Below are 12,593 nucleotides of genomic sequence, written 5' to 3' on the forward strand. Positions count from 1 at the left end.
GGCTCCGGATTTTCTGTCGGGGTTTACTCCCTTAGCTTTTCCCCTGAAGAGGTATGCCGCAAGGCAGTGGAGGTTTTTTGGAGTCAGAGTTTTCCTTCTCTGATGTGCCCTGACTGGAAGATCGAACCAGCGACACTTAGCTCGCAGGCCAACGCTCAATCCACTGAGCCAAACCAGCCAGGGTATTCCTAATGAATATGAATGGGCTTTATGTATTGCTTGTTTTTCAAATTTAAGAAATCTTTAAGACTATAGAATATAAAAAATAATGAACATAGATCTGTCCTTCAGCTTCCGAGTTGCCAGAAATAATAAAAACCAACCAAAAATTCTTTAGAACATAAAAGCTTACCGTTAACAAATACTCCTCTGATGAGTTTAGTATATGCTTTATCTAGATCTCCACGACGCTCAGCATTTTTAAAGATTGATTCTGCAAGTCCTGCAAATTCTTCAAATTCAGCAACAAATGGAAGAATTCCTACTTTACTCTTCTTTGAGATCTTTACTTCTTCCATTTGCCTTATTTGGTTGCTCTACAGTTACACAGAAAGCAATGGAGAGAAATAGCCAAGCAACTTAAAAACAACATATAACTATAAATACATCATAGAGGAAGGATATAATTTAGTACCTAGAACAATTTGGATGCCTACTAAAGATTAATATTTAAATAGGGATAACTAAGAAAAGTATTTCTATAGATTAAAAAGTACATATATTTTACTTAAGAAAGTCAAGAAAAAAAATCCAAATTATTTAAAGCAAGATGCAATCAAGGCCTATGAAACTCATGTTCTTTGTTCAAGGTAAAAACAACCAATAAACATTTTTATCATTTAGTAAAGATAAGTATAGGCAATTGCCCCCTGGGGACACAACTGATACCAGAGCACACACAGGGTCTCTCCAGGTTTCTTCTGGTTGATGCCCATGTGGCCAAGTTTGAGAACCACAGCCATTCTCAGTTCTCATCACCCTAAAACTGCTGTCTGGATAGACAAGTTCTGTATGTTTGGGATGTGAAAACAGAGAGGGAGAACAGGCATTTCTACTACGGATTTAGATTATATAGTCAGTTTCCCATGTATGTATTTGTTACTTATTCTAAATAAGTTCAGGAAAGTGCTCATAGTATGATGGTGACAAAATGCAAATGGGATGTTTCATCTAGACAGAATCTAGACATCTGGGTTCATAAAGATCCATGGATTTGATTACGGTTCTTTGTACTTCTCAGGGTATCTAGATCTATCACAGTAAGAATTACACTGCCAAATACGGTTGGGCCATTTTCAGCTTCTACTGAACATGTTGTTGTGTTGAGATTTTGAGGGTATAACTTCAAAACCATAGACACGTGGAACTAGAAATGTAATTATTTAGGATACAGACATTAGTATAAGAAAATCCTGAGATTACTGTCAAGTGTTTCACATTGCCTTTACTACTATTCCACTTCATCAGTGTAAGCAGCTGTGAAGAATAAAAATGGATGCAGCAGAGAGGGCAGCATACGATTCTAGGTACTGAAAGTAGACTGTGGGGTATGAACACCAACTCCATTACTTTTTAGCTGTTGACCTTAGGGAAATTAACATAACCTCTCGGAGCATCTACCTTATGTAGGAGGGACGAGGTTGTGAGGATTACATGAGATAATGTGTACAAAGTATTAGACCAGTGCCTGGTACATAATTAATTATGAATTTGTGAATGCTTCTATATTGTTGTTATTAAGCTACATGAAAATTTTTGTCCTGGGTGGCATTTAAATGCACAAAATATAATTATAGCCTGACTACACTTGAACATTAATAGGCAATGTTGTAAATAACAGCTGTCTTTGCTGGCACAAAAATAATGCTTCTCTCAAGCTAAAGGTATGCCTAACTTCCAGCTGATCGCCCAATTGTTTTGCCATCACCAGAAAGACATAGGAGTTATTCAGTTTGTAGGCTGCAACTTTGATGCTGGCCACATATCACTGTATTACTTGTCCATCCTTAGTCCATGGCAACTTAACCAAATCATATTATGGATCCACATCTATATCTACCTGATACCACATCCTATGCTTTTAACAGGTATGTCTACTCAGTTGAAAGGTACTTATATAAAGTTATATTTTACTAATAAAAGTAACGAAGCTCTCCTATTCTGGGAATGTATAATGTTCACATGATTTAGTGTTCCAACTATGTCACATGACTTATCATCTTAGCCCTTGGTAGCTCTTCATTTTCCCTTTGGCTCTCAGCTTACAATCAGACTTGCCAGGTTTATCATCACCTCTGGAGATGGTAGGAGAGGGAAGAGAATAAGCCTTAAATGGTCAAATTTCATATTATTTCAAATACCAAGTGAAATCATTTGGTAGGGAAGGAGGATTAACAAGCCTATTGAGGCAACAGATTCCATAATGGACACAGACTGCTTTTAAACATTCAAAAACTCAATAAATTTTACTTTTTTAAAGTATGAAAAACAATATGGATTTTTATTGCCCTTACTATTTTTATCTCCCATTATTTATGACTGTTCAAGAGCTGTATATAACTTAAAGGTTACGTAGGAGAAATATTAATGATACATATCCATTTGTACATACCAAGTACTTAATTTAAAAAAAAATTGTTTTAGAATCTAGCTCAGCCCAATTCATTCCTATAAGGTTACCAAAAACTAACAGACAAAAACAAAATTGTCAATGACTTTTTCTTTCCTATTAGAAGGAAAAGGATGATTTCTGGAAGCTATTATAAGAACAATTCTTTAAATAAAATGATATGATTAAAGCTATTAAACATAAAATAAACTAAATAATTTATACAACCAATTAAAATAATCTGATTATTAATTTTCTTATTAGAATATATTATAAAAACAACAATAAATCTAAACCAGAGTTTCAATTGTTTCATTAACTCTATTGTCACTAATTAGCTACCTGAGATTTCAGTTACCTAGTGGATCTCTTAAGTAGCTACAGTTTCTATGCCACCTACTCCAGAATTTGCCAAGATTCACAGTGTAGAAGAAGCTAACTGGCATAGTATCATCCAGCTACCTCTGTTCATATATACTGCAGCCAATTTCCTCCTTCAAGGCACTGGGGTATGTGAACAGTAGAGCTCCCAAAGGAAAGCTGGAAATCTCTTAAATACATTTACCTATTTTTTTGCAATGATTACAATTCTGAGTTATTACAAAAATACAACAAAAAACTTACAATGCATTTGTCAAAGTTCCTTTTGACAGTCACCAAAACATTTCCCAATGTAGTACTCAAGAAAGAAGCAGGGTCCACATTCTGTGCAGTCCACACATGATGACTCATTTTGACCAGCATGTAAAGGGAGTTAAAGCTGTCAATTTTGTCTCCTAATGCAATTAGGTTGTTCAGTTCTGGCTCAATGCAGCGAAATATTTTAGTCATCATCTGGCGGATCATATCTTTCCTGTTCAGAAAACATACAAAATACAGAAAGTTATTAGAAGCTTCAGGTGTATTCATCTTTAACTTTAACCCACTGGGTATATACAACATGACTAAAATATGATACTCCCATTAAAAATGTCCAAATATGATGAACTAATTATTCTGCAGCAGCTTCCATATAAAATTTTTTTTTTCTTTTTTTTTGGTTTTTCAATTACAGTTGTCCCCTTTTCCCCTAATTTCTCTCCCCCACTCAACCCACCCCCTCTCCCGCAATCATATCCCTCCCCGTTGTCCATGTCCATGAGTCTTTTATACGGGTTCTTTGACTAATCCCTTCCCTTACTTATCCCCCCTCTCTCTCTCTCCCCTCCCCCCTATTGACTGCTATTCTGCTCTTTGTTCTATTTAGTTCCTTTGTTTGTGTTTAAAAATTTTTTTTTTGAAGCTAAGTTTTGTCACTCAAAATAACTGTCATCTGTAAAGCTGGATCCTGAAATGAGCTTTGTGATTTCCAAGAAACACAGAGCAATTCAAATGCTACTTCCTACCAGCAAACATCAAAACTGATTGCACTTTTTTGTGATTACTAGAGCAAAGAAGAGCCACAGAGTCATACAACAGGACTGATTTTCATTCAGTTAAGATGCTTAATAAGAAGTCACTGGGCACATGTGTCGGATCTCAGTGCTCTCAGGTTACTGTGAGCCATGTGGATGCTTCATTGATCAGCACTTCTCTATCCTAAGTTTAAAGTTTATTTTTTTCCAAAATAGACAATAGGTAGTAACAAACACATACTCAGATGAAACGGGAAGTGTTGTGCTGGAATTATGTTGCCTGGATAACATTCCTCCATCAAGGTCATCTGCTTCAGTCTGCAAAAAATTGTTTAGGTACTTTACATAGCAAGAGACCAACAATTTGACTAGTTTACATAGCAAGAACCTGCTCAGTCTTAAAACTCCTAGGAGAGAATACATTACGAAAAATAATGATTTTTAAAGGTAGCATTACTGATAAAACTATGTAATTTAGTATGCTATTTAAGAATGTTCACGAAATTTTGTTCTTACATTTTATCTGAGGATTATGGGGAGAAATCGTGTTTGTGTGTGTGCTGTGTGCCATGTGCACATGAGCGTAAGCGGGGAGAATGTACAGAAGGCTGGAGTGGGGAGATGGGAATGAATGGGCAGCTCAACAAAAAAGAGAAACCATCTAGAAACAACTTGTGATAGAGAATTTGAAAAATTAAAGAAATCTCATCAATCATGCTAAAAACTTTGGTATTTAAAAAGTGCTGTCAAAAATTCTTACGGAAGTAAGCCAATTTTATACCACCGCCTACAACAACAAATCCCTACCCAGCTAAGATAACAATTTCCATTCATTTTATAACTGCTTTTTATATGTGGGTTATTTTTAAGATGATCTTAATTTTAAAATCATTTGCATTGTACTTTTAAGTTCTTCATATTCTAGCAAATATCGCATTTAATTTTCTTAAATATTTGCTACCTGAAAGGCATGCTAAATAGGCCTTATTATATTTATTGAACAGAGAGACGAGGGAACTGGAGATTAAAGAATTGGTTTAAAGCTCACAGCTAATTAATAACAAAACCATAGAAAAAACCAGATTTGAGGTCTTACCTTTCCTTCCTTGCCTTTATTTATTTATTTATTTGTTTTGCTAGACCATGGTACATATACTCAAACATCAAACATAGTTTTTTGGGGGGGAAATATTTTTACTTGATGACTACTAAATTAATGCTAAAATTGCTTTTTAAATAATGTTTTTTGCAAAATAAATTCAGACATTTCCCCCTCTATAATGTAGAGAATGTTTAGGCCTAAGACAGTCTGGAATACTGAATTAGATGCACAAACTCTAACTATCACTGTTTTTATTATCTTCTGGTATGACAAAAATTAGTTTAAAGGTTCTTACATCATAAATCCTTTCTTTTTCTGTTCTGATATTGAAATTGTGACAACATATTAATTAGGCTAATTATGCTACAGATTATACACTCTAACCAATAAACAAACATGAGCCATACCACAGTTCCAGGCATACTCTGATGTTGCTGTAGTTTGAAAAATTTACTTATGAAGTCCTGTTCTGCTAGACACAGGGGCTCCAGTTCGCTTAGTACCTGTTCAAAGATCTGAAGAAAACCAGAATAAAAGAACTGCACCAAATACTTAAAATAACATTCCACATTTAAATCACTTTTCTGCCGCGACCATAAATGCTTTATCCATATCTCAATAGAATCCCCCAAACTCTTCCAAGACTGACACAACAATGCAGTATATCAAGGCATAGCAGGGCCAGAACATACCTAAAATGAAACTCACAATAATTATTCACTTGAAATCTGGAAAGAGGAACAGAGACAAACTTTTTAAGCTTATTTAATGCATTGCAGAGAACGGTTCGGCTTCATAAAAGCTGTTATTTCCTCTTTACTTTGTAGATGCTCAAAGAACTTAGATTTGAGATGTGAGCACTTTATGACTTATAACAAAATTTAATAAAGCTATAATGTCATTTAATTGATGATTCATACTTCAGTGGCCATTTGACTAATCTTTTTTTCAAATTCAGAATTCAAAGAAGTGGTTGACTAAGAGAAAGCCCAAATCTTCGAACGTACTTAAAGCAATAACAAACTGCTGTTAGAAAACTAGTAACATCAATGTTTAAAAAGTACCTGTTATTTTATTTTACCTTATCAAATTTGGTTCTGTCGGCTACATCGAGATCAGAGGCAGACATGTTTCCCATATCCAACAAGGAAGATGACTGAGATCTCCGGTTCCCTGAACTCTGAACACTGAGTTTATTTAGACTAGAAGTAGATCCAGTTAATTTCCCAGAACTTCCATGAAGACCTAAGAAATAATAAAACTTTGAAAGTTGTGACCTTCATGAATAAAAGGTCCACAGCATAAATCAGGGCTATCTTCCCATCTGGGTCTTCCAAGGCTAATACTAGTCAGTACACAAGTCTACTACATGGGACAGGCTGTAGTGTCCTCTTTCATTAACTTTGTGTCCTATTCCTGAGCACATTGTAAAAGAGTAGCAGAGGCGACACAGATCTATAGAATAGCAGTGAAAAGGGTCTTAAAGATTACAAAATCTATGCCCTGTCCGGTCTCATCATAAAACAAAGTTTCCTGATGATATCTCTAAAGTAGATGAGGATTTCTTTCTTTCCCACTCATAAGACATGAATATGGATGTTCACTGACCCCCTAATGTACTAGCTTAACGTGACTTTTTATATTTCTGAAGAAAACTGTCATACCCCAGACCCACCCCAAGGTTAAACCAACATACTAGGTTGAACCATATGAAACTGCCCATACTATATCATTCTTGCCCTACAAAAATGTCAGTTACATACAACTCGACTTAATACATTCCTGAACCTAGAAACTCTGCAGTTCTTTAAAAACAAAACTAAGGGGAAAACAACCACCCTGAAAACTTACTGTATTTAAAATACAACTACAATATTATTAACTATGTTAATATAGGATATTTCTGTTTAGGTATAAACATAGGTATCCCTCATAGCCATGAAGAAAAATTAGAACAATATGGCCAGACAGTATCTTACAAATATCAAAGAACTAAAGGATTCCATTTTTATAAGAAAATGTGATACTTTTATATTCAGAATTACATATAAATAAAAAATGTTTTATTCTTTATCTCTCAGTTAATCTATATTATTTGCTAATAGTGAGAAGGGACAAATGAAGATACAATAAGGACAGTTAAAGACAATTTTTGGTTTCACTATGCAAAATCTGACCGTATATAAAAGAATTTTTTCTAGTTTCTAACCACAGCCTGAAAACAGAAATACAATGGTTAAGCTTTTCCATAAATTTCTGATTACCCATCATATATTTTTAACTATACAGATATTTCTTTGATGTAGCCACACCACTACCATCATGTTGGTTTTGTTTCACCCATAACTGGCAGCAACTCAGAACAATCAATATTTTGTTGCAACTTTTTTCAAGACAAATAACTAATTTCTAAACATGAAACAAACATGCATTGAGAATACCTACTAATACACTAGGCATACTCACTCTCTGTTTCCTGTTTGACAGCACTTTCTTTTCGAGGAAGTGTAGCTGTGATGGATTAGGTTGCAAGCATCAAAGACAAAGACAAGTTAATAAACTGCAATTTGCACAAACCATGCACAAGAGGAAGTTAAGCTGTAGTTAAAAGACACATGCAGAGAACCATGAGCATCAAGTAACAAGAGGTACAACATGTGTTTAGTTGGTCGGCTACTGTTTGAAAAATTATATGAAAGAAAATCCTTGTCTTTTCATGTATTATTTTTACTCTAATACTCAGATAAAAATATCTATATTTGTAAAATCACCCCCATACTTTTAAATGATTATTTTAAGTTTATGAAACCAGTATACTTAAATTTAAAAGACTATATTTGCAAGTTTTGGTTTCTTTAGAAAATATGGTTCAAGTAAATAATTTAATATGGTAGAAATTTATTAGAATGAAAATTTAGACATTAAATGCATCAACAATTTCAGATTCCCTAAAAGCTCCTGAAAGGAATCTCCACTTTACTAAGTAATTTTATATTAATATCTGATAAAAATTTATATGACTGGGGTTTAAAAACCGTTTCAAATATCAAGCTGCACTACTTAGTAACTGGCTTTGTGAACACCTAGAGTAAAAGGTTTATATCAAAATACCACTTATCAGGAGATGAGTGGATGGAAGAGTAAAGCTGAGGGAACAGGTTTAATACAGGAATTTGAGCTTTTAAAGGATTATTTGGTTTTATTCTAAAACTTCTGTATATATAATACTTATTAGATCAGTTACAGAGATCATCTTGTGAAACACTCTAAACTCAAAATAGAAGTAGATATGAAAGGCAAAGAAAGAAATTATAGAATGAAACAGAAAATTAAAGAATATAACCCAGAAATATTTAAAAAACAAAAAAGTGTGTCAACTGTCACTGCCAAATTTCAAGGCAAATGCCCAAGTATAAGCTACTAATTTGTCACACCAGCAACACGTATATCCTCCCAGCCTTGGCTACCGGAAGCTCAAGAGAATATAAAACAATAAGATTGCACTATTAAAATTACAAGCAAGGATCATGCTGAAGCTATTAGCTGACCAATCTGAACAGTATCTCCTGGTGGCCTTAAGGAGTCACTATACTAAGTCACCAGTTCCAAAGCAAGGAGCAAGGCCTAATACTTTTTTTATTTTTATTTTTAGTAGCCAATAAAGAATACAGAATTACTAGTATAGTTTATTAACTATAATTAGGGGCTCAGAAAAAGTCCATATTATTTATCAGCAATAAGCAACAATTTTCAGATAAACTTAAATATTTTTAAATAATCCCCACTAGACTATAAACATCATGAGGGGAGAATCTTTGCTCACTGCTGCATTCTCAGAATGTATCAGTGATTATATAATAGATAATTAATAAATACTTATTAAATCTTCCAGCCAGCAATAAATTCAGACTTGTATTCAAGACTTTCTTTGGAATCAATAAAATTTCTTAGTTTAGTGGAGAAACATAAAATGAAAAAATAATTTTGGCATATATTTTAAAGATTTTCAAATATTAAAATAAATATGAGGCAGTAATTATGTAACTGCATATATTAATGAACTAAAATAACGTGTGTCTTAGCTATAGGGAGAAAAAACTGGTGATTTTAAGAATAATTACTAAATTTCCTTTGCCTGCCATTTCATTAAATACAGTTGTAGAATACAAAATGAAAAAAAAATACTCCACTAAAATATCAGTCTTGGGGAGAAAATTCCACGCCCTTGAGGATGTCAAAGTAAACCTATTAATCAAAAAAGGCAATGACCTACATAAGGGCATGTTCGCAAAGCAAAAATACTTTACTGGCATTTTAACATTATTTTGAATTATTTGTACTAAATAAATGTTAAAGATTTGCATCCGGAGTGGTTCAAAGAGAGTACTTCCCTGAATCTCTATGACTATACTTACTATTTACTTCTTTATAAAGTACTTTCAATCTGACTTTCTATCCTTATTAGCATCTATATGACCCAGCATTTTTAGAGCAAAAACACAAAAACAAACAAAAAAAAAAGAACACATTTAAATATTATTTATTACTGATTTTGACTCATTAAAAAGATCTTTATAAAACTTCATTTTGTTTTAATTATAATTACTATTAAAGTTGACTTAAACATAATTTGAACCACTGAAAAGATATATTTTAAAAATCTGATATTCTACCTTATTTAGAACTTGTATTTGTATTTAACTTGAAGTTTATTTTTAAATGCTGAGTAACAAGTTAGAGCTTCAAAGATGAACCTAACTTTTTATCCTCTGAGTTCTATTTAGTTTTTTTCTTCTGTTATAGTTGATATAAAAATAACTGAAATTATATAATTTTCTGGTACCATCAACCTCTACAAAGTATTCCCCCATTCCTTCTTATTTAATAGGTTACTATAAATCTATTAGAAAATATGTCATTTTAAGTTTTAAAACTATAAAAATGCTTTCTACACTTGTATTATGTTAATATAAAAATATTTTCAACAAGATAATTGAAGAACTTTTCAAAGGGTAAAAATGAAAAAAATTAGGTTTCAGGTTAATGCAATGATACCATTAAGATACTATTGACCTTGATTTAAATTATATTTTAATTATGTCATTTATCTCAATGTGAATCTTAGGCTTGATAATGTATTGTGATACTGGTATTAATGACTTCCTGAGGAGATAATTTTAGAAATTTCCCTTTTACCTCTAGTTTTCATATACTATAGAAGAGTACTCTCAAAATAAAATGATTCACTAACAAGTGGTGACAAATATACTAAATGAAAACATTAAACATGTAACTGCATTAATACGTGTTTACTAAAACAAGCATAACATATTCACAGTGAAACATTAACAAGGATATAAACACACTGCTGTTTAATAACAATTAACCTTTAGGATGAGTTAGCATTTCTGTTTCAAAAAGCCTATTGTCCCAAGATTCTCATCAGTATCTTTACCTAAGTGTAACATATTTGTACACAAATTCAAACCATTTCAAAAGTCTGGACTAGTATAATCAATATATTAGTGTTGTATTAAAAAAAAAAAACCACCATCCAGTGCATTACGAAATAATTACCCACTAGAGACAGTCTTCTCTGTCCTGAAGAAAAAAATGGAAAGATGGGTTATCAATTTCAGTTCCGTCTCCTGATTACTGAGGTTGCTTAGGGCATAGGCTCCTTTCAACAAGCAAATGCTAAGCTCATTTTTCTAAAGGGAGCTATGCAGACACACTGAGGAGAACACATTGTAGCCACTTAAGGCCAGGTTTTGACTTGATAGGCATAGAACTCCATCCAAAAGGAACTCCAGAGATGGGTACATGCAAGAGCAGAATGTGGCCTTGGCAAATCACCTTCCTCACAACTTGATACTTTCACTGGTTATCCTTTCAAATCATTTCTCCTCCTTTGGAAAAATAAGGTATAATTACAGAAGAAATTTTGGTGATATTCTAGGCCCTTGGCAGGAGACAAAACACTTACAAACTTTCTCTTTGATTCAAAATAGCCAGTGAGAAGTAAGAAGCCAGGAATCACTTTCATTTCCCTGTGGAGAATGATGACTTAAGAAAGATCAGTGATTTGCCCACAACTGTTAAATACAGGTCTTCTAGAAAATCAGAAGCTGAACTCTCAACACGTCTTAGTCTAATACTTTCTACCAGACTGCACTTCATCTTCTGGCCAACTGCTTTCCTATGAATATATACTTTTAATTACAGCATAAATATAAAATTGCTGTCAGATTCACATACTACATAATTTTAATTAGTAAAAAAACGTATTTGCAGATATAAAAATTACTTCTATTAAATACCTAGAAAATAAACCAAACCAATGTATCAGACTTACTCTTTCATTAATTCTACCGTATCTTCTTCCTCCTTGTTTGAAATCTTAGAATTAGTTGTCATAAATAAAACCATTTTTTAATAGAACAGAAAACAATGAACTGAGGTGCCTAAGCTTACCAAACTTCTTGCTTTCTTTAGTTGTGCCAGTCATCTTGATCTTTGCAACTTCAAAGAAATCTTTAATTTCTCTCTCATACAGTCGTGATAAATAATCCATGTAATTCTTAAATAAAAGTAACATGTACTTTTTATTAATAATACAAATATAACAATTCCCATTTTTAATCCCCCCAAGTCCTTCACGGTTGTTTTAAGTTTTGTGGTATAAAATTTTGATGCATTTCATAGGATATGAAAAATAGGCTATTTTTTGTCTTAAAAAAAACAACTGAACATTAACAATTTGCAAATATATGAAGTAAAACACAATCACACCTTCATCTTTCTGTTAACTTTCACATATTTTAAGTACAGTTGCAATCATACTGTATAGGATAGTTGAGTCAGAACAGTCACGTTTCTCTTGTCTTACATCTTAACAACTGCAAAGTATTATGCTTTGTTCACGTACCACTACTTAGTAAACCAATCCCCTAACACAGGTCCCTTAAGTGGTTTCAATGTTTTGCTATGATGGACAGTATTACAATAAGCTTTTCATCTCCAATGGACTGTTTCCTTGGAATAAGGTCCTCAGGGTGGAATTATGGGGCCAAACCGTACCGGAACCTCTATGACTCTCCCTGCATAGTGCCATGTTGCTTTCAAAATGATGACACCAGTGGACAGTGCCAGTGGCGAAGCAGGAGTACATTTGGTTTCACTGTACCCAGTCAGCTTGGCGTATTACCCAAAAATAGGTTATTATCAACGTGAATTTAACTAGTACACCTTACAGTTTTCATAATTAAATAATGGATTTTTATTAACAAATTTGATTTATTCTAGCTCAAATGAAAACATATATTATTCAGCACACATACTCATTTCTTCATCATATCTGCTTATCATTACATACCCTCAGGAAAACTTCCACAGTGGGAAACCATGTATTTTTCCAGGTCTAAAGTCAAATGCCATACACAAAATTTGACTAAATTTAAATAAATCCATAGCAGAAAAATTGTACATA

General features: G+C 33.2%; 1 protein-coding gene across 8 annotated transcripts in view; it reads right to left on the bottom strand.

Annotated features, from left to right (window-relative positions):
• EXOC1 (exocyst complex component 1) overlaps nucleotides 1-12,593 on the bottom strand; it is a 52,313-nt gene that overhangs the window by 8,505 nt on the left and 31,215 nt on the right. For 4 of the 8 annotated variants that reach the window (XM_090266847.1, XM_090266843.1, XM_090266846.1 and 1 more), the window contains 7 exons: nucleotides 11,579-11,684; nucleotides 7,571-7,615; nucleotides 6,186-6,349; nucleotides 5,512-5,619; nucleotides 4,244-4,320; nucleotides 3,233-3,461; nucleotides 353-536 (listed from right to left, as the gene is read on the bottom strand). In XM_090266847.1, the coding sequence (XP_090122973.1) occupies nucleotides 353-536; nucleotides 3,233-3,461; nucleotides 4,244-4,320; nucleotides 5,512-5,619; nucleotides 6,186-6,349; nucleotides 7,571-7,615; nucleotides 11,579-11,684 (913 nt within the window). Of the gene's footprint in view, nucleotides 1-352; nucleotides 537-3,232; nucleotides 3,462-4,243; nucleotides 4,321-5,511; nucleotides 5,620-6,185; nucleotides 6,350-7,570; nucleotides 7,616-10,681; nucleotides 10,706-11,578; nucleotides 11,685-12,593 lie in introns of all 8 variants that reach the window. The other 4 variants (XM_090266849.1, XM_090266848.1, XM_090266845.1 and 1 more) reach the window with 2 other exon arrangements.

Source organism: Furipterus horrens, unplaced genomic scaffold (assembly GCF_987537825.1).
Source record: "Furipterus horrens unplaced genomic scaffold, mFurHor1.1.pri manual_scaffold_2, whole genome shotgun sequence".
Lineage (NCBI taxonomy): Eukaryota > Metazoa > Chordata > Mammalia > Chiroptera > Furipteridae > Furipterus > Furipterus horrens.